Source organism: Acanthopagrus latus, chromosome 11, assembly GCF_904848185.1.
Source record: "Acanthopagrus latus isolate v.2019 chromosome 11, fAcaLat1.1, whole genome shotgun sequence".
Classification (NCBI taxonomy): domain Eukaryota; kingdom Metazoa; phylum Chordata; class Actinopteri; order Spariformes; family Sparidae; genus Acanthopagrus; species Acanthopagrus latus.
This window is the reverse complement of record NC_051049.1, coordinates 29,607,803-29,631,288: the sequence shown is the minus strand read 5'-3', so window position 1 is coordinate 29,631,288 and position 23,486 is coordinate 29,607,803. Positions and strand designations below refer to the sequence as shown.

The 23,486-nt window shown below is 39.0% G+C and overlaps 1 protein-coding gene across 2 annotated transcripts; it reads right to left on the bottom strand.

Annotated features, from left to right (window-relative positions):
- Positions 1–60: 60 nt before the first annotated feature.
- pde6d (phosphodiesterase 6D, cGMP-specific, rod, delta) lies at positions 61–23,486 on the bottom strand. Of its 2 annotated transcripts, XM_037114226.1 has the most exons (6): positions 23,332–23,470; positions 23,134–23,226; positions 9,529–9,617; positions 7,514–7,639; positions 4,527–4,632; positions 61–1,699 (listed from the first exon to the last, which is right to left on the bottom strand). In XM_037114226.1, exons 2-6 carry the CDS (start codon positions 23,181–23,183, stop codon positions 1,618–1,620), a joined length of 453 nt encoding a protein of 150 aa, XP_036970121.1. In that variant the 5' UTR covers positions 23,184–23,226; positions 23,332–23,470; the 3' UTR covers positions 61–1,617. The 2 variants fall into 2 exon arrangements, with proteins under 2 accessions (XP_036970121.1, XP_036970124.1); XM_037114229.1 differs by lacking the exon at positions 61–1,699 and adding an exon at positions 1,716–3,351 and having other exon boundaries at positions 23,134–23,486.

The window sequence follows — 23,486 nt, the reverse complement described above, 5'->3', positions numbered from 1 at the left end:
TGGGGTGAACTGTCCATTAAAGCTACACAATAAAGACAACACACACACACACACACACACTTGATGTTATTATTACAACACTGGATGACTTTAATCCACAACTCCTCTTATATTTAAACACCAGTCTATTTTATACAACTCAGTTAAAAGCTAAGAAAAAACAATGACATGAATGCAGCAAATTGGAAACAAATTGGAAAAGTTCAAAACCTAGCAATAATGTACAGAGCAGAGTAGCTTTAAGACCTGAAGCAGCTGTTAACATTTGGGTCTAGTAAGGAACAAACTGTAAATAGGTGAATGACTGAGAATAGATGACACATTTCTTTGTATACACCTGTTGATGTTTTAGTTGACAGTTGAATATTTTTACCTCTGAAACTTAAGAAAAGCACACTGTCCTGCTTGCTGCCATTCGTCCCTCAAGCACAGTGCTTTTGAAATGTGTGTCATCATGACAAGTGTGCAGATTTTTGTTTTGAAACAATACAGAGAACATTCAGAGGCATCCAGTTAATCCAGTGGCCCTCGTGTTGGACAGAAATGACAACAGATGCTTGGTCCTCTGTCACACTACACTGAAAACCAATGTTCTACACTAGTTCACACAGTCAGCTTCTAACATCTAAAAACTCTCCTGTTTTCTGTGTCCCACTTCAGAGGCTGCCGGCAAAAGAGAACCAAAGCTACATGAGCAGTTTCCATACTTGGCCTCACAGAGACCATCATTAATAGTGCCTGCACTCAGGCAGTCCTCGTCAACTCATAAATTAGGAAATGTTTCATTCAAGTCCATTTGTATCTGACAACGTTATTATGTCCAAAAATATCAACATAACTTGCACTTCTGTGATCGCATACAGAACAATTTTCTTATTTCATAAGTAGACAAAAAATGACCGGTACATTTTGACCAGAAATGTATACAAAAGGAAGCTGGGTCATTGGATTGGGACAGCCTTATGAACCATAATGATAATCTGTCAGGAGATATGGATGTCACAGGAGGTAGCCTCTGGGATGGGACACAGCTCGAGACATTTAATGTTGTGTTTTATAAAGAAGACCTTTTGAAGATAGCTCAGGAGAAACACTGAACTGCATCTTCCTTTGACACTGACGTGCAGCTCACGCTTAAAACAGACAACACATAGAGAGAAGTGTTACCATGTTCACACAGAGAGGAGAAGATCCTTTTCCTGAGTAAATGCAACCTTGGACTGACAGAGGGCAGAAATTTCAAAACAATTAATCATGTCATTTCAGAGTAGCTCCCTGGCTGACTTGAGATCAGGTGAGTGGTAATCTATTTACAGTGGAAGAGTCAGGAGGGTAAAATGCAGTGAGAGATTATCTTTTAACAGAGGAAACAACTGGGTGCCCTCTCCTCCTTTTCCCTCTCCTCCCAAGGTCCAGAAGAAGTTTTCAGGTCAACAAAAAACAAGAACAACCAAACACAAATCTCACTTCACTGACTGTGGGACCACAGCTTCACCCAAATGTGCCAATCACAAGTCAGCAATGAGTGGTTTCAGCTCCAAAACGTAGCTACCCTTGGTAATCTGTAGACCGTGGCAGGACGTCAGCATATTGGAAGGTAGAGTTAGAGATCAGAGGTCAGACGTAGAAAAGTCGTACCCTTGAGGTACTGACATGGAGGTCGTCATCGTAGAACTTGGTCTCTATGATCACATTACCACTGGAATACAAAGATACAGGTCAACTTTAACAGAGGCATCAAATCACTCTTTCAAAAAACATAACTATATAACAACCATGAATCCATTCGTTTCTACTGTTGTATGGACACACAGTTAAAGGATCATTTCAGTTGATTCCAACTAGGCTTGGAATTCTGAAGTTTTCATTCCTATCATTCATTAATAGGAGATCCTGAGAGACCCGACAACATGGTAATGTCACATAATGTGGCTTTAAGTGATGTGATGTATTGTTAATCTAGCTTAACGGCTACAAAATCACTCGATGCTACAGTGACTTGTTGACTTGTTGTGATATTTTATGGAGAAAAGGTTTTCTGATTTTACCTCTTATGTCCGCTGGCTGCTTTGCCTGAAGGTAACCTGTATCTGCTGCTGAGTGTAGCGACAAGTTAGCTCTGCTAGCTGAATCTGCTGGGAGCACTGCTGGGGAGTTTGGGTGTTAACAGCACTACCACAGCAGTTTTAGACCACTGGAAAGAGGAAGTGTTCAGGTCCAGGACCAGAATCACCACCAGAACCAGAGCTAGGAAAGTGAGCAACAAAATTGGGCTCAGCAGCCTCTACGGACATCATGAGGAGGCGAGGAGAACAAAGAGGCCGTCTGCAGAGGAGACTAAGAGGAGGAGAACACAGATTTTCTCTCGTCTCTTTCAGTCACTAAGACTGGCTTTTAGTCGTCTGCAACATCTCTCCTAAATAAAGTGTGACGACACTGACGACAGACACTGAACAGGACTTTGTTGAACAGTGCGTATTATTAGCTGCCTTGCTAAATTATATGTATTGTGTTGTTGCACTTGCTCGATCTTTGGCTACATTGGCAAAGTTGTCAACTCTCTAGTCTTTGATAACAAGCCAAGCAAGCCCATTTCCACAGAGGTTTAGCTGGTAGCATGTAACAAGTATTATAGTCTGTGGTTCACATTACATTAGCTTGGTGTGATGTTACTGTTCTGAACTGCATGAAAACACACTTTTTAAGTGCCTGTGCACATATATTTGGGTATCTGGAGGGCTTACCAACCCATAAACTGCAAGTTTTGTTTGTAGTTAGCATGCGATGTCACATTGCAGCTGACAATTTTTTACAGAAAGCTGGGATTTGTATATAGGACAGAAACACTGGAGGGGGTCGAATCTCACAAAGTACACATTTTTACATAATGTTGCTTAAATTAAATTGGCACATCAAGCGACTTGACCAGTCATCTGATCCAACAGGTTGGACACAAACCAACAGTCATTTCCAAGTAAGAAAAAAATAGGTGCACTCAACTACAGGATGATTAGACGGTCAAAGCTGCATCAGGAAATATAATCTGATGTTTAAAACAGACAGCTTGGATCATCACATCTTCACGTTATCACACATGGAGGGCAACACCTTTGTGGTAAGATGCAACCTACGCCAATTACATGCTTAAATCCAGGGTTTTCCACCACCAAATAAGGTTGCATGTCTGATGCAAAAAATGCTAGTTATTGCCTTGGCGCGAGTTGTATTTCGTGGGAGTTTACCTCTTAATAAGGACAGAAGAGCTGCCTGTGTTAACCGGTGTAGTTTTCTCAGTTAAGTCTACTTCTTTATGATGCCTGGGGAGATGTCCCGCCATATTTTTCATGTTGCCTGTAGACACATATGATACATGTGCATAGCATAGCTTACAAACTGTGGTTTTTTTTGTCGACAACACGAACATTGTTGAAATAACTCACCGGGAACTATGCTATTAATATTTCCACACTGTTGATTTCAGGGAAGCAGGAGGGGGTTCGAGTTTAGTTGATGTGTCTCCTATACCAGCAGTTGCCAGGGTGTCTTTTTCATTAGCTGCAGCTTTAGGTTAGAGGAGGGAACATTAACTTGCCAGACTACAGTGTGCTTTGTGTGTTTCTCTCCCTCTTGGCACACCTGCCTGACAGGATACTGGGGGCATGGCGAAATCCTCACTTACACTTTTGATTTCGAAGGTCAAGATCGTGACGTCATTTCGATTGATATCCAACTTACAATCGAGATTGTGAAACCCCTAGTTCCTATGTGATCTCAGCAACCCTCTCTAAAAAAAAAAAACCCTCTTTAAAACTGATGAGAATGATGGACAAAAATATAAAACAGACAGCTACAATAAAAAGGAATTAATCTTGCAAAAATGTTTCCAGTATTTCCTCAAAACAAATTCCATATCATCACAAATTACTATTGTAAGACTGATTTATTGAGGCAAACATAAAACAGCTTACTTTTGACTGTCATGGACTGTCCTACACAGTCACCTGACCTCAACCCCATCCAACATTTATGGGGGCATTTGAAGACTGAGAAAGCCAAAAGCACTGTGACACCATAAGAAGCTTTGTGGAACACCATCAAATTGTATTGAGTGAACATGAGTCAGCAGGTTTTACGCAAACTTGTGGAGTACATGCAGCTCAAGTGCATGCTGACACTCAAGCAAAAAAGGGACAGACCAAATACTGAAATATTCTGAAATTCATTGACATTTACCAAAGATTCAACTTTCAACAAACTCTGTTGAAAAAACTCTTGTAATGAAAAATCTTGTTACAGTCAAAACAAATGCAAAAAAGAAATATATATATATATATATATATATATATATATATATATATATATATATATATATATATATATATATATATATATATATATATAAATATATATAAACACACACACAGAGAGAGAGAGAGAGAGAGAGAGAGAGAGAGAGAGAGAGAGAGAGAGAGATAGAGAGAGAGAGAGAGAGAGAGAGAGAGAGAGAGAGAGAGAGAGAGACTCACGTTAAAACATTGGCTGGCATCATCTGGGACTCTGGAGCTGCTTCTATCAGAGACTGCCACGTGTTAGTGGAGTTGGGGATAACGAAACCAAACTCAAAGAACCATTCTGGACAGAGAGACACAGACAGACAAAGAGCTCAGTGCTGCCTCAACAACATACAATATTGTTACTAGCATTCCTAGTTTTATAAGGCATGTAAGTAAACCCTAATGGTTAGTGTTTCAAAGACATTTCCCTCCCTGGTGCAAAGCAGCAACATAAACATGTTGTGTCGCTGTGGATTTTGTGTTGTCCCTGGGCCTTACTGTACAGAGGTGAGGTGACACAGAGCCCCAGGGACAACACTCCAAACACAGTAACAAGGACAACACTGTCAACAACTTACAGCACATCACAACTGACTGAGGTGTCTGTTTGAGATTGGAGATGATGCTGCTGTTCTCTTCTAACCCTCCAATGAAAACTCAGGACAGTGCTTTAAAAAAATAACAGTAAGGCGGGGCCAGTGGTTGAAGAACATGAGGCGTTATAACGCAACTGCATTATCCAACCAAACATTTTATAGAACAAAGCACAAAGACTCTTGTATTTTTTTATGTTTTTTTTTGTGCCACCTCTAATTTCAGCAGCATGAAACAACGCCCTGCTCTTAGTCTGCTTAATGTGGTGTGGCCCAGGGTATCAGCCACTCATCTAGAAGATCTTGTACCAACAGGATTCCAGATGAATCCAGATTTATCAAGGCCTGACAGTGGTTCTCCATCATTCAGTCTTAACATAATATGCACTTAGCAACAATCTGAATATTGATAGTTTCAAATGGAACCATCTTTGGCTTCTCAATAAAATAATTTCCTCAAATGTCCTTAATAAAATGTGTTATGTACTTTAATGTACCATAGAAATTGAAACTGATTAGTGTCCTTTGTGTATTGGCACCCTCTCTTCCCCGTCACATTCTACTAAGAGCCCATCTCAATTCCACTTCAGTCATCATCTGGGTTTCTTGTGATGTGCTGGAGCACAAATTCATACAACACTGCAGATAACTCACTTATTTATATATCGAATTCAACTAACAAAATACCAAAATTCAGATAGTATTGGTTTATCTTGCAGTTATAAACAAACACGATCACATTTAGCTGTCTTACAGATTAAACATAGTGCCTCAGAGAAAGAGGACAGAGGCCAGTTATAGTACCGAGGAGCAGTGGCAAATGAAATCACCAATCAAATGATGCCTGTTTCCATTTGTTGGCTGCTTTGCCAGCACAATGACACCAAAACTAATAACATTTTGAAAATATTTTCATCGCCAACAGACTATGAAAGGTCACTTTCTGAGTTTTTCCTCACTTTCTTTAACATTGTGAGATAGTGAGATTTTTTTTGTTAGTTTCACAAGCAAGAATGCATGGATCTTTAGTAGAGTCAAACTTGATGTGGAACCTAATAAAAATCCTGCTAATCCGCAAAGGTACCAATGGTGACAAGCCTGGATTGAATTTAAGGGGCCTGATGGTAGGGCTGAACGATATATCGTAATCGTATCTATATCTAGATATAAACATTCAAGATATTGATATCGAAAAAGAAACAATATAAACGATATAGATTTTTAGCAACTTTTGATCCCTTAATTCTCTGACTTCTTTCTAGATCCCACTGGTACTTTACCGATAACCTGAAGCTGCTGAGTCTCGTTCTTTACTTTCACTCTTTCTCTCCAGATTAGGATTTTATCGTTCATCTTGTAAAAATGCACATAGTTCGTTTGATCTTCTCCCTCCCTTTACTGTTGTTACTTCAAATATATTTGTCTCTGTAGTGAGTTTGTGACAATTTGGTAATGATTTCTCTATCAACCATTTGTATATGGCTTAAAATAATCTCTTTATTTTTCTGAAAAATGCTTGGTTTTCACCGAACCCATAGTCATATTGTATCATATTGATATCAAGGTGTCTGGCATGAATATCGAGATATGAAATTTTGTCCATATCGTTCAGCCCTACCTGATGGGCCTTGGCAGAGGCACGCACTCTACTGAATGCCATTCTGGTGTGTTAACATTTGTGAAAATAATTTGCATACATATTTTCTATCCACATATTTTGAATGACATGTAGTTCTTTAATCCCCATATATTATCTAATGTTAAGAACTAAGAGTGAATGCAAGATTTACAATAACTGCCTTGCCAAATAAAAGTGTAAGCAGGTGATTCAGTGATTTCAGTTCCATTCAGTATATGAAGAGTAAACCATGATTTTCAAGGCTTATCACATGCCACAGCCCAGTACAGCAGTTTTGAATTCTATCAGACGCTGCATTTTAGAACAACTTGCAATTCCTTTTCATCATAACCCTCTCCACCAGAACACATGGACTCGCTGGACTACACAATTAAGTTTTTTTTTAACTAGAGATCAACTGTAATCCCTTCATAAGATGCAGAAATGCTGATGAAGTTTCCCCTGACAAGTACGTCTAAGATCTATGAAGTGACAGCTTTTAGAGTTAAACCACTGTGCTCAGAAACCCATTATTTCCAATGGCGATGAGCACAGTGCAGATGATGTTGCATCTGGGCCCATGAGAAACTGTCTGCTTTATTAAACTTGCCTTGTGGGGTTTCCTTGTATGTATGTTTACATCAAATACGTACATTTGGTGCAGCCTTGAGGTCCAACACATTAGTTGAAGACATTTCTTCTCTCACTTACAAAGCTGACTTTAATTTGGAAACAGTGTTTACATCCATGTTAACTTGCTAACAGCTGTCCACTTCCCTCCCTCCTTTGTGAAATTGCTATATTTCTTGGCACGCTGTGCCACCATGTAATCAGTTGAATAGTGTGAAACCATTGGCAGGAATGTGCTTTGTATCCTTCATTTTCCATACAAACAAACAATACAGGTGCATAGTGCCACAACATATCTTTAAGTGACTGGCTTTCAGTTGAGTGTTGTGGCTGATTACCTTCTAGACACTGTCCTTTGAAGAAAACTTTCTGCTCCAGTCTGAACTTCTCCAGTTTTTCAGAGGAGGAGAAGTTCAGTTCTCTGGACACTGCTTTACATTTTAGGATCTTCTTCGGGACACGAGCTGGAGAGACAGAGAGAATGTAATTAATTGTGCTGACAACAAGACCAAGTTAGTTTTGAAAGTTTAAGCAGTGCTATTGATTTAAGACTTGCAACCCTTTTGGTACAAGATGTGACTGACAGCGAGCAGTCTTTTCAAAAGCAAACCACTGTTTTTATGTGACATTTTCCCATTTAAAGCTTTGTAGGCTTCCATTGAACTGAGAAAGTGTGTGGCACTGGTTGACTTGTCACCTTCTAAAAGAGGCCTGTGAGTGGACATTATCAATGCCAGCCCTTCTTAAAGTCATGAGATGACTTTAGCTGTAAATTGGTGCTACACAAATAATGACTGGTTGACTGATTGATACCTGACACTTTAACGCCATTTTCTACATGCCCTACTTGCAATGTGCCAGTCTGCAATGTTCTGAAATCCTGTCAGTTCACACTAATGCAACTAGAAGAGTTGTTTTACCAGCTCAACTAGAATTACTCTCTGTACTTTACCTTTTAAAGCTGTTTTACAGATGGATATTATTTGTAAACAGCACCCTAAAATATGAATGAGCATGACGATGAGCAGTAAAGTTGTCAATTAAGCAGCAGACACTGATTGCAAGCATTATGAAACCAAAACCAGCCACCAGCAACTTGACAAGTTGAGTCACAGACAACATCATCACCCGGCCTGAGTCGAGCAGCAACAGGTCAGTTCACACTGCTGCAGCTTTCCCCTGCAACCTTCGAAAATGACGTTTGTGTGTGGAAAAGTCTTTGGTCTGAACTGGGATCAATCACTAAATGTTAAAAATGAGCAGTACCTATTTCATAAAACAAAATACAAAAATAGAAAAAAATTGTCAGTATGACAAATTAACCTTGAAATCCTTGTATCACTTTGGCTAACTACAGTAACAATGGATGGATGAAAGACGATCCAGAAAGCAGATCTACAAATGTGGTTGAAGTTCAAACAGAAAGGTTTAGGTATGAACACCTTTATAATGATTTGGTGATAACATTCATCTTCGTCATCACTTCTAAATAATTCATGTTAACTGGTCTTTGATATAAACTGTCTGATGGTTTGTAAGGTATCCCAATTTCCTGTTCTGCTACAGCATGGATTTTGAAAAACTGTCATTGCTATCATAAGCGTTTATAGCATAAAAATAACATGGCTGCAATAATGTGCAGTTAGGCTTAACCCGTACTCATAAAACTAATTTGATCCTGTAACTACTGTTTTCCTTGCAAACACTGACCTCTGTAACACAATCATGTGGAAGATTAAGCACCTCAATTTCTCTGCCCGAGGGAACCAACACAGATATCTTCATCTACTCCAACTTCATTTTTGATAGAAATGTCCCAACAATAATGAGAGACTGTCATGTATAGTCTAACCATTTTACTAAGGAATGCTCCCTTTACAGGGCCAAACAGCAGGATGCCCTTTAATACTCAAGCTCAAGAAGGGATCATTGTAGGGTTCTCTGCGTCCAGTGGTGTCATCCAACCTAAAACCAACTTCAATGAAGAACTGAGTTCAAACTTTGAACCTGTAAGTTTTGTACTTTTGAGGTACTGAAGTACAGTCACTATTGTATTTAGTTACATAACTTTTCTACAATAAATGCTGTTAAGGTGCCTAATCCTCCCCTAGTCTCACTCTGAGATTCATCAGATTACATTTTCTGATAAACCTACATTATCAGCCTACCAAAACACACATAGGCCTTAAGATGTGTTCCCTTATACCGAGTTTAGAAGTAGAATCATTTTTGATTCTCATTTTTATAACATCCTAGAATAAATCAATCTAAAATAAAACAAACACAGCAATTACAGAATAACCATGATACATTTTAGGTCATATTGTCCCATTCAATGGGATGATGCATGTACCTTCATGTTCTACTCCTGGCACAGAGAGGTCATCAGTCCCCTGCCACAGAACTTTGCCCGTCTCTGCATCTCGAAGATTCATCCAGTTTCTGACAGGAACAGGTTAAGTGACAACAATAAAACTTAGACATTTGTGAAACTAGAATTATCACCTCAAGTACCACCTTTTGCGGTTATGAACTGGATTAGAACCAACCTGTTAATAATATCTTATAATTGTGTTATTCCTACATTTTCATTAATTTCATTCGTCAAGGATGACAAAGATGTATATATACACCATATACAGTATCATTTATTGTTCAGGTGAACAACAATTGTGATGGGAACACAGCAGCCACAATGCCCATAAACATTTGGACCAATGAGCACTCAGTGTTCATTAGTACATTACTGCATGAGTACTCAGTAATCATGGGTCAGACCACATGCACACGCGGTGAAAACAACCAGCCATGCTGTCATGTTATCACAGTATCTAACCTAGGCCAGGCTTTACGATAATGTCATGTCTGTAGAATGCATGTTTTCTGGAGCTCATCAACCTTGACAATACAGTGACCTCAAACATAAGAACAATATTCAATATGGCCTCTGCAACTTGGCTGAAAGCAACTTGTATTAGTTGTTGATTCTGGCCCTTGTGGATTGTTTGAGCACCTCCTCCTTGTGTTGTGAAGATCTTGTTCTGTCCAAACCAATTAATATTTTCAATATCGGTTTGCAGAATGCATAGCAACAAGGTAATGTATCCATTTGTGGCTATAAAAGACTGATATACATTAGGGCTGCATAATATGAGGAAAATCTGCGATGTGTGATAACACTGTTAAATATCGCGATGACAATATAAGTTGCGATAAATAAGCAAATATTGAAGTGTGCATATCAGTCTGATATTAAGCTTTTAGCCAGACTTTCTTTTCTTGTCTGAAATGGAAAATGTAGGCCTATTTATAACTCTATAACCCTCTGTAGGCCCCTGGGCCTATTCAACAATATTAAGAATAAAAATATATATTTTTACGGCACTTTATGTCTAGTGCAGTAACTAAATATTCAAGGGCTGTCAGTATAAATGTTTTATAATTCTGGCAATCAATTTGAAAACCTTAACCTTAAAAGAAACATTTCTATTAATGCAATTTAATCACATTACCCTTTTTGACCCTAATCACCTCCTGTAACTTGATAGCTTGTTGTTTACCTTCCTGAGTCCTCTGACACAAACTGGGAGAATGATGAGTGAGCAGACATCCCCTGCTCTGGTGAATGGATCATTTCATTATAAACTGACCTTTTTGATTAAACCAGCTGTTGCACAGTCGCAGTGATTAACGCTCTTCACAATGAAGCATGTGAGCATGTTGCTAACGTTAATGATGCTAGCAGTGTTTTCCCAGTGTGACAGAGCCGACAGTGACTGCACCTTTACATGAGAGAACAAATGGAATATATCACCATTCAACGTTACGTTGTTGAAGCCTCCTGTGACTGATGAGTACTTGATTACTTTGAAACACTGTAACACTGGCCAACTGCCTGGACGCTCCGTCTCTCTGTCTTGAACCCCTTGGTGAACCTCCCCCAGCTGCGGGCCTCTGTTAAACACTAAGCAGAGTCTCCCATGTATGTTCTCTCCATGTTGTCTGGCCTCGTCCTGCTGCTGCCGGTGCTGCAGTCCACAGCGCTGTGGATGTGTTTATCGCACATGTCCATATCGCAATAACGATGAAAATCCGATTTATTGTGCAGCCCTAATATATATGAATGCAAAATACGATGAAGGTTATCATGACTGGTTCACCTTTAAAGGTACTCATGCTGAGCCTGAGCTGATCTTTGAGCCTGTGGCATCGCCCTCTACTTTCCCTGACTGAAGGTTCTTGCCTCTAAACTTGGGTTGTGTTGAATGACTTGCCTATTCAAATGACTTTTTGAATAGGCAAGCCTAACTAACACATTAGTTCAGTATAATTCTGTATAATCAAAATAGTTCTGTATAATTATGCAGCAAAAGCTAAAGTAATCAACATTTCCAATAACAAACTTATCCAATTCAGAAATGGTTTGGAATCTTTTTAAATCCTGCAGCTCTCTCCATATGTTGAAGGTTGACTCATGTTGTAGTCCCTATTCTATCACTGTCCCTTTTAGCTTTTTATTAGATTTAGGCTAATTATTGTCTTTTTACCCTAAGGGTTAGGGTTAGGCTAACCCTAACCCTATATTGAACCTGCACCAGTATCAGCCCTAACAACAAAATAAAAAAATCTCTGAAGACAAATCTCCTTCTGTTTCCTTTTAACTGGCTACCTTACAGAGCCTTGCTCTGCTCCACAGGGGGTAGTGGTGGATGAAGCACATCCTAATTAACTGACCAGTCCAAAAGCTACATGCATTATTTCAGTTTCAATTTGAATAAAGCAGAATGTCACAAAGAAAACCCAAAGGTCTGTTATTAACAAACAAGACTAACCAGACACTAGTATTTGACTTGGATACCTAGAAGCACAACATTTAGAAACCTAAATTAGTATAAATTCAGCTGAGGATTCGGAAAAGAAATATTCCTAATTTAAAAGGTAACCCTAAAGACAACAGTTTGCAAGTAAGGAGCAGGAAACTAAAGAAGCTTTTGTGTAAATGACCCTGGTTGCTAGCTGTCCACCAAGTCTGTCAGTTGGTCAGCTGTTCCTGACATCCACACTCACTATAAAAACAATTCAAGTGTCAATCACAGAGCCTGTCAGTGGTTCCACTCTATGTGACAGCTTCTAGGAATGGGACGATAAAAGATATTATTGCAGACTGCACTCAGGATGAGTTTGACTATGGGAAATTTCCATTATCCGGATAATCTAGATTCTAGATTAATCTTCACGTGAAAAAGCTGTCTCACGTGCCTCCAGATTATTTGGAATTGCCACAGGGGTGTAGCCCACATCTTTTTAGTCTCTCCAAAATCCTAAACGTGTTACACTGCCGGATATATCCCCCTCAAAAAAAGTTTAGTTGGCTGTGTGGAAATGTATTCAACACCTCCAGTGTGAGCTACCATCTCTGTAAGAATAATCTGCTTTCTCTTAAAAAAGTGTTAACTTTGTAGTATTTTTATATCTTCCTGTGCCCAACAGCTTAGGGCGTATCTTCAATCATCGCACCCACCTGGGGCAGTAGTCACTGAAATGTTTGGGGGCACCAATGTATCAGAAGATGATTGCTACTGATCTTTCAGTGTACACAGGCCTTTTTCTCTGTGGAAACCAGGAATAGAGATTTTTGTGCAAAATAAACATAATTTAACTTGGCACAAAAGAGCGATGATAGCCAAATTGACCACTTTGAATGAATTACCCTGAAGGTGTGTAATGTACCAAGGAAAGATGGTTGCTGCAGGAGTGAGAAAGAGTTATGTAAAGGCTTGTGGCCTGTGTGATTCCAATTAATCAATTTTTCATGTTTCTGTCTCACAAACTGCTAAAATGGCTATCATCTTGGTTTCTCCTCACTAAAATGCCATGTTGTTCCGTTGAGGTTTGGGGTCCATTTGCATTTGGTTTGATGGGTAGGGCTAAAATGTCTGGCCTGTGCAGTACTGTACTAATACTCAGGCCGTGCCTTTTGACACTGTGTGTTGTTTAATTCAGTGGTCCAATGTAGGTGTGCACAAATGTAATCATGTGGTATTTGTATTAAAGTGCTACCTACCTAATTTTTAAGAGTTTGCTGGCTAATCCCTGCTTTGCTAGTAAAAACGCTTTAGTGTCAGAGTTCAAAATAGGGACAGCCACAGGATCTGTAAGATTCAAGGGCAAGAACACTCTCCACTGTAGCTCGGTTTAAGTGCATGATCACCTCCCCAGTCACAACAAACTTTTAAGCTGGTGCAAAAAGTGAATCTTCTGGTGGGATTTATTAATTATATTGCTGATTTTATTGTTTGGTATATCCCAGCTTGATGCCATTAAATCAAATTCTACAGAGGAACTGTTTGTTGGCTGAATCCTCAGCAACCACATATTTTCATAACAGCATGAGTAGCATTCAGAAAGTGTTTGACTGCCAGCAGTTGAACCAAGAGCGACTGTGGCAGACAGCAGTGCACACAGAGGTTAATTTTATCCTTGGGCCTCACAGGTCTTTGTTCTAAAAGATTCTCCACTTAACATCCTGTCACACTCAGACACTACTTAGTGTCACACACACTCAACGCCACACCATCTGTGAACCCCTTCATCCATCCACAGCCACCATCAACTGCCTCCAAACACACAGCTAAGCTCTCAGGTGGGTCCTGTTGCATTCAGGGACTCTCCCTCGGCTCATACTGTTGAGAAAATCCAGCTGGTCAGGATGTTATCAGGAAAAACAAAAAGATAACTAAAGTAGCAGAACAATGTATGTAGCCATATGTTGTGCTGTGTCTTATATTCTTGAAAGCATATTATATAAATGCTTAATTCTACATTATGTTGTAGCCTGTACTCTCTACAGCATGGGTAGCACGGTGCCCGCAAGCACCTGGTAGCATCTCTATAAAAGGTATATTTGGCAACCCATGAGGATTTTTTTTTTTTCAATCTGTCAAGAAAATGCCATCCATGATCGATTGTGTGCACCTGGGTGCTGAGATGTAATTCCATGTACAATGGTTTTGATTGGCTACATAATTAACAACAAACTTCGTCCGCACATGTTCGACTTCAGAATACCTGCTGACTGAGAAAGCAGTAAACGTTGCCAGGAGAGAGAAAAATAGATACATATTGCCGCCTGAAGTATCCTTATTATATTTCTGTGATCATTCAGAAAGGTCTGTGCTGCTGAAAGTGCAACCCCAGACCAAGCATCCTCTGTAACAAAATATTTTATTTCAATTGCATAATTTGAGGTCAAGTTCAAACTGTCAAAACCAGTGTTTTGAAAAATATCTGTATTCAATAAATTGTTAAAAATACTCATGTCCATATGCAGTGAAATAACACAAAATATGTATCTAATAGCAGTTCTAATAAATCAAAATTGTAATTGCAATTCTTATATCAAGAATAAGGCTAGGCCTGCATGATAATCCTTCAATCCTAGCATAAAGTATTTATAAGCAGGTTCAGGGGGCTGCGGGTCTGTCTTATCCTCTCCATCATCTTGATGAGCACAACAATTTAATTTCAGTAATGTACACATTTTGCCAGAACTTTGTGACATTAAGCAACTTTAACTGGCTAACTTAGACTATAATGTTCAATGTGTGTCCTCTAAGGAATTAAAAGAGAAATGAGAGAATTAACTCAGTCAACTGCGTACAATATAAAGGTATATTTACTCATGACACAGTTCTAAAAAGACAACTGTAGATGGAAAATAATGGCAGAAAATTAAATTGTTGAAGGATCACTGAAACCATAACTATGACATTTCTAATTCTACAATGTCATTTGGGAGGTCTCATTTTCACTAAATTATGTGTTCTAGTCAAAGACTACCGCAGCGACTAGTTGACTAGTAAGATTATGAATTGCACAAAAAAACAATGGCTCTTATTATATTTATTTAAGTGGCAGCAGCAATAAAATAAACTTTCTTTCCAATAACAAAAGTGCATTTTGTGCATAACAAACAGCATGCAAAACATCAAGTTTGTTAAAGACATTCTCTGGTCTAAAGACTCAAGAGCTGCAAGATGCAACAAGCCAAGTCACACTGAGGAAAGTCCGCCAATTGGTCTTGAGTGAGGCTTGCTCTCTTCTGAGAGCAGATATTTCCAGCTGCAGAAAAGATTTGCTCTGCTGGGGTGGATGTTGCAGGAATGCACAGAAGAGACCTTGCCAACTCAGAAAGAGCGGGAAAAGGACCTTCATTTTCCATCCACCATCTGAGAGGGTCTCCTGCATGGCAGTGTATATTCAGGGTTGAACTGGTGAATCATTTGTTGAAATCCTTCCCTGTTAACCATGGCAAGTGGCCTCATGTCTTTGATTAAAATGTTTCGGACTGACTCGGTGAGAGCAGTTGCTTGTTGCGGAGTCTGCTTTTCTGTAAAAAGCCATCTATGGTTCCTCAACTCTTCTTTATGCTGTATACATTTTACTATGTAATTGTCAGACAAAATGACAAGGTTACTCTTTAAACTGTCATGATCCTTTACTGAAATGATATAGACTACTGTTGCCTTGCTTAATGCCAAGACAACTCTATCTGCACATACAGTAATAGGCTAGCTACTAGTATGGGAGCTAACTATCTTACAGAGGTGCGTCTGAGTCTTCTCTAAGGTTCCTCTTCAAATGCTCATGCATTGCTGAAGTGGCCCGATGGTGAGCATGTTCCATCTAACAAATTTTGCAAGTGACCGTTGTCTTTGTTGTGTCCAGGATGAAATGTTCCTAAACTTTGGACGTTTTTATTTTGCCTTGGCATCACTTTAGCCGCTTCCAAGTTGTTCCTGTTCCCGGTCACAGGTGCACATGTGCTGTCAGCGCATCAACGAGTTGAGAAAAGTAAGTTGTCTCACTGTAAGCTAGTTCAATTGGCTAAAGTGAAACATTGTTTAGCGTGGAATTGCATGCTGTGGGATACACATGATGACATTATTAACGACTACTTCTACTAGTGTTGGTTGACTAGTCGTTGTACCCCTATTTTTTGCATTCGTTCTTTTTATCCCTTGCATCCTCTTGTAATTCTTCTTTCTTGATTGCCTATTGTGTCAACCAACCGGGGACTACAGCCAGAAATTAGCCGTAAAGGCTAAAGCTGTTCCTTTTACTGTAAAGTTCATTAATGGAGACTGTCCATTTCATATTAAATAAACAAAACAGTTAGCTTAACATTGAACAAGGATATTTTCTGAACAGGCTAATTACTGGATCAGGTAATTGTGCTACATGAACACCTCGCAGTGATAGAGACTGAATTACCATATCTCTACGTTTCTCTTGTGCTTATTTCATGTACCTTTTTACTGTGCTAGCATCTCTGATATCCTCGCAACAGCTGCTTGTGTGGAGTAAATTCAAGGTGTCATTTTCTTTAGTCTGAAACCCAACAGATAAAGGAGGATCCAGTCTAATTTTCAGTCTATTTTTAAACTGTACATAAGTTAATGTGTGATCCAGTAGTTCTGTACCCAGAAGGCATGGCAAACATACACCGGATTGCTTCTATCACAGTTTGCTTCATCAGAAACTTCTGTAGGTTTTTGTCATTGGTGACATTTTGTTCAAAAGAACAAAACATTTGAACAAAATGAACTCAATCACTTCCAGTATCAATCTGTTCTGCAGTCAGTTCAGTTCAAGTCTCAGTCAGCGCAGTAATACACTCACTCAGCAAGTGATTAAAGCAGAGCTGACCTAAATGTTTAGAGGCTTCTACCAGTACAAAGAAATACAGAAGTACATACGTAAGGCGACACTGAGACAGCAGCACCACAAAAAGAGGCAGAAGACTGAAACACAGTGAGAAACTGAGTGGAGCTCTGTGACCAGAGTTTGTGACCGCTCAACACTTCAAGTTGACTTTTGAGACTCTGGAAGTGGGGACATGGGCTGATGCCTCCCCTCCTATCCTCACCAGACAATATTGCAACAATAGCAGAGAGCACATATGTAAACAATGACTGCAAGTTTAATAGCTTGCGTTGCATGTCCTCTACAACTATTTAGTGCTTAAATATTCTTGCAGTTTCGTTTCTCAGCTGTCACAACTTCACAATTCAACTGTCTCAGTAGTGTTCCCATTTAAGTCATCAAATATTGGATCCTACTTACAGTATGTTAGAGATTTATGAAGCAGCAAACCTTAAAATACTTCTATAGGTGAGGTTCAGTGAGAACAGGCAATGCTCCAAAGGATTCTCTAGAAACATAGATCAGATTTAGGGGAATTAAAATTGTCATATTATATCAAACACTCTTCTACCATCACTAAGCTTCAAACCATGTCTACTAGTGCTGTACTGGCTTTTAGACACTCTTACAGGTCAGATTCCACTGACAACAGAGCTCCACCACCTCTACCACCCCCTAAATCTTCATCTGGCTCTCTAGTTAGTGTTCTGTGTTGAGTGGTTTCTCTAATCCTCTCAAGTCTAACTAAATCCAATCTCCTACATCTAACTGATCATCCTCCACACCTTCCAGAATAATCCAGGCCACACTGCAGTGTCTCATTGATTATCTTTCAACATGTTACACACAACTAAAATCTCGTAACATGTCACTAACAAAGGAGAAAAAGGACACATATTTTGGCAGGACTTTCATAATGACAGAGGCACCAACAAAAAGGGGGCAACTTGTTTAGCTTCAGGAAAGAAAAACCATCACTCATACTGAATGTTCATGACTGATAATGTGGGCCATTTTCAAATCACCTCCTCATTTTCTGAGAAACAAAAAAATGTTCAGCAATGTATTTAAGCTCCGACAACACCATACTATGACATCCTAAGGGTTGGCTGCAGGGTGTCTATTTGTAAATCACCAGGGTGCTAGCATGAATCTGTCAGAACACACACAAGTTAATGAGCCCCCAGTGAGAAGCTGCTCACACCGTTTAGCCTGTGCTTATTTTTAAAGATGCATTAATGGCTCAAAGAACAGACAGATTCCCAACCTTTCCTAACCTGGAAACAATACACTGTCACAATGTTGTCTGCTCCAGAATAATATAATTTTACAACCATATGAATGGTTTGCTGTTTTAATTTGATAAATGACAGTCATTATTTATTTTTTTAAATTGGTTTATTAACAAATCTCTGCATTACCATCAAATCCTTTCAGAGGGTGAAACAGCATTCCTAAGTTAAGTTTCCTAGGTCTCAATACAAACAGGTGTTAGGAAGTAAGCAAACCAGTTTCATGTTTCTGTACACAGGTTATTTTAGCATTGATGACAATAGTAGTACAATCAGTAATTTATATTTTGCCTTTGACCTAAAGCTACATTTTCCATTCTCTATAAAACTGGGCATCTTTAAATGAAATGAAAGAATCCTGCTGCCACCAACGTAGTCTTGTGTTTGGCTAACTGAGCGATTTTAATTACAAAAATGATACACGAGACACAGAGTTAGTTCTCTGAGCAGCAACAAATGAATTTATATTTCCTCTATCACAAACAACATCTCTCTCTGATGGGACATACTACTTTCAAAACAGAATGTTACGATGGTCAGGGCTTAGCAGTCTATGGTTGCAAGCCATCAACGAATGATAAACGTTCATCAGCCCAACCCAAATACCATCACTAATACTGTGTTGTCTCACGGTCATCTAATATACTACAATTGCCAAGCAGAATGCACTATAATTCACCTCACACAAAAACAAGCCACTGTGTTTGACACTGCAACACCGGTAATTTCATTCATGGAACAGAACAATTTTTGCGTAGCACATAAAACATATGGAACGACTTTGCCCTGCAGACTAATGAACATACTGACTAAAATAGAGTAACAGTGCTGTGTCTCCCTCATTATTGCAGGATAATTTGTGAGTGGGGACAAAAGAGAAAAGGGATTAAGGAGCTTAAAATCTAACTAAATTAAACATACAATGTATTATATTAAATCATACCTCGTTCAAAAAATACAACAACAGCAACAACAACAAAAAACACAATATACCACCTAGACCTAGTTTCATAAATGGTGACAAGTGTAATGCATTTTCGTGCATTTAAAAGACTAGACTCCCTATGCAAGTGATTATTACAGGGTATGTGTACATGGTACTATAATGGGTGACAGTATTGTAGTGGATGCATACAACCACATGATTATGTATTTTATTTATCTTTTAATCTGAACATATCATATGGCTTTTATACCTTAAGGTTCCATTCGTAAAGCAGACACATTTTACATTTCATTTGGTGTCTTATATGATAATCACTGTGGCTATGGTCTACAGAAAGCGCAAGCTTTGTTGTAGTTTATAGAAACCCTTCAACTTTAAAAATGGCAGAATTTTTCTTCACGTTCTTCATAAGAATTCAGGGTAACAGATGCTAGCAATGTTTGGTAAAAACATTTAAAGTCTAGAAAAGAAAACTAAGATGTGCTGTGTAACCTCCATTGGCTTTACAGTATAGACAGAAGGTAGTAAATCCCTGCTCCACTAAGTCATGGATTTAGGCATTACCACACAACAGCAAGATGCCTGAACTAACCAAGAAACATTCACAAACACTCACGCCTTCATCCTTTGTACAGACTGAGATGAGTAAGGGGAACAAGTTCAATTCCAAGTTAAAGAGCTAAAGTTAAAGTTTTGTCTTAGCTTATTATAAGTTATGTGGTAGTGTTGTGACTGGCTAGGAGGCACTGCACTGCAGCAAGTGTATCATGATGCAGTTGAGTCACAACATGATCACACGAAGACACACTCCATGCAGTCATATGGAAAGCATCAATTTGTTGTGTCCACCCACACACAGACACACCCCCCCTCCTTAAGCTAGATTGTGTTACTGGATAGCCTATCTTGAATTTCCTCCGGGATCAATAAAGTATCTATCTATCTATCTATCTATCTATCTATCTATCTATCTATCTATTTCTATATTTTTCTACAAAAGCAGTTATTCACATTTGATCTGCACTACCTAGTTTGGAAGTTGATCGGAGTTTCATGAAGACAATTAATAGCTATTTTTGTGAGCAACACACATTTGTTTTAGTCTGTGATGCTGGTGTTTTGCTGTGATATAGATAAGTCTTTCCTTCTCAGCTAAGTTGGATTGGCTTAGTGAACCAGATATACTGCAAAATGGATGCAGTCACTGTTTATACTCTATTTATACAGATTTGTTCACAATGTTTGTCAGCATATGTGGTCCATATGTTCGTTCATATGTTTTGGCCATGCATGGGTGACATAACGCTTGTGGACTGAACAGCTGTTCAAGATGTGTAACCTGGGATCTCCAGCCCATTTTACAGATTGGCGGGGTTTAAAAAATACTATTATTACAATAAATTTAGGCAGATTTAGATTTAATGTTACAGACCACAACAACATTGTACTGAAACAATTAAATGCAGTTTGAAACAAGTGCAAAGAGCTAGTGATGTTTCTTCCGTGATCAAGTCAGCTCCTTTAAATGAATGATGGGAGCTGGCTCAATGTGAGATACATTTTTTGTTTAAAATTTTATTTAAATAAATGAATACATGACAGAATAAGTTCCAGAAATGTCTCACTATGAGAAAAGATCCAAGCATGTTGAGACTTTTATGCGTTGCGCTGGTTGCCAACATTCAAAACATAATTCAATATAAGTGTTAAATATTTTTTTAAAACGAATTAAAAAGTTTTAGCACCAAATGGAGAATTATGGTATTTTGGAAATTGTAGTTTTAGTATAATTGCACTGAATACTTTCAGTGACAGAGAGGTGAACAAATACCCATCATAGGTCAAAACATCACTAAATCTGGCTGAACAGTAACAGCCAGAAGTGGCACCAAATGAAGAGCCATTTGGGAACCATACAAGTCTGTTCTTTATGCTGAGCTGACCTGAATAAGCTAGCTCAATACAAAGGCCACAATAAACAGTGCAGCAATGACACATGTACGCAGGCATAAAATATAAAGTGCAAAAGACAGTACAAGTAAGGCTTATTGCAAGACATCGCTTACAGAATAAACAGCTACAGGTATGACACCAATACAGCGTATAATCCATAGATCTCATCTGAACAGTATAGACCTAAAGATAAATATACACTATTGGACAGACATAGATGTTATGGACAGGCTCTTTGTCACATTCCTCAAGACATTGCAGAGCAGTCTTTGTGGTGTGGCAGGGTACTGTACTGCTGGGCAGGCACTGCTATCAGTGATCAATGTTATTGGATTTGTCTGTCATTGGGTTTACTGTTGCAGCCAATCGGTATACAGGTTAGTGTATAGTCGTGTGGCAGCAGTCAGTGAGGCATTCAGTTGTATTCCATTTGATTCTATTGCAGGATCCCAGGGGTGGGTGGATCTGGCCAAACCAATAATATGGCAGACACACTATTGCATTTAATATGGTTCTCTTTGACACAAGTTCCTCATCAGCCATGCTGCTAGCTATAACTCACACTCCATGGTTCTATTCTATACTTCAGCCAAAGAAGAGCCTGTAAGTCCTCCAATCAATATAGCCATCTATTGTGCTACACAACTCAAATGGTCATTTTAACTAGTTAATGAGGAGTCATTAAGATTGGAAACATAGTAAAAGAACTTAAATTACTGAAATCTCTGTGATTCCCCCAAAAATGATATTGTGGACCTCCCTCAATCATGACCTACAACCATCAAGATGCCTCCATGCTCAACAATAAACCATATGCCCCACTACAATAATGAAAATAGTAACAACATGTCGTGGAGATGGAACTATCGTTTGTGATGCTTGGCTACACCAACACAACTGGTTCCAACATCAAGTCATTTTGCATCATCAAACTACAAGATGTCTACTTATTTACCACTGTCAAGAAGATCCAGCAGGTCCTGTTTCCCAGAGGCAACTTAAGGCCAAGTCAGTCAAAGACCATCAGCTTACAATGGGACTATAACAAACTTAACCTTGAGATGCTTTTTTTCAACAGAAATATCTGCAAACAGTGACATCAAGTGTCGCAAGAAAGTGAGCAAGCAGCTTGATGGCAGAAGTAGATGGTTAATGAATGTCTGTGACAGCAAGACATTTCTTCTGTTGACATTTTCTCAGAAGACAACACATATGTTGATAATATTAGTGAACAACAATACACGTTGAATTTAATTTAAACAAACAAACTCGACAGTAAAAACAAGAGCAGGGCCTCTGGTGACCTGGCATTACTGGACTACAGTCGGACACAGCATACAAACAGAAAATAGTCGGGACAAAATAAGAAGGACATGACTTCAGGCGTTTAGGATATCACGCACGGAATAGGCTGGTATGGTCTATCAACAAAGATAGAGCATAAGCGCCACACAAGACAGGTACACACATGGGACTGACAACTTCTAACACATAAACGTTAGCGTTACATAACGTAGCAATCCCAACGTTACAGCAAACAGGCGACGTTTCAAACTTAACGTTCGTTTCAAAGTCAATAACAGTAGCATTGTACTTCAAATTGCAAGCAAAACGGACGTACATCGACTGGTATCTGATAACCTACGTTAATATTAACATTATCTCCGTCGCATGCATCTGTTGCGATAACGTTATAACGTTACGGTATTGAACGTTTCAGCTAACGTTGCCACAGCCACAGGGCCAAAGCCACTTATTTTAGCTGGACAGCTGTGATTCAGAAGAGTATTAGCCAGGTTCGTGACTACAGGAACTTTTCTTCTGTCACATCAAATAAGGATAAACATAAGCCCTGCAGCTGACGTCATCGAATGAGGCGAAACTGTCTTGTTAATGTTAGCCACACCTGCTAACCACACTGTACCAAGTCTCAGCAGCAACTACAAGATGCTACTACCATCATGCTAACGTTAAATTACTTTGTCTCGTAATAATCCTTGTCATATTGCTCTGTGTCTCACTTTCACAAATTACCAAACCGTTTAACAGCAAAAAAGGATACAGTTTGAAGCCTTTCAGAATTTCCTTGGCCCTGTCTTCGTCTGAAGACATTTCAGGAATCGTCTGCTTTCGTTCCTTACAGAAAATCCAAGATCTGTTGAAATAGCGAAGCTGCAGTTGATAAATTAGCTTAACTAGTTAGCTAACTACACTGCCAGCTAACGGGTGCCTGAAAATAGCATAAACTACGTGTACTTAACTCTATATTGTTGGACTGCGGGTTAAGTCTGATCCGCTTAATCAGCTTAATATACATAGCTAACTAACAGGCAGCTATCTTAGCCAGTCAAACGCACAAGCTAACTCCAAACAGCCAACCATAGAACGAGAATGAGATGCATGGGTGGGACTAAA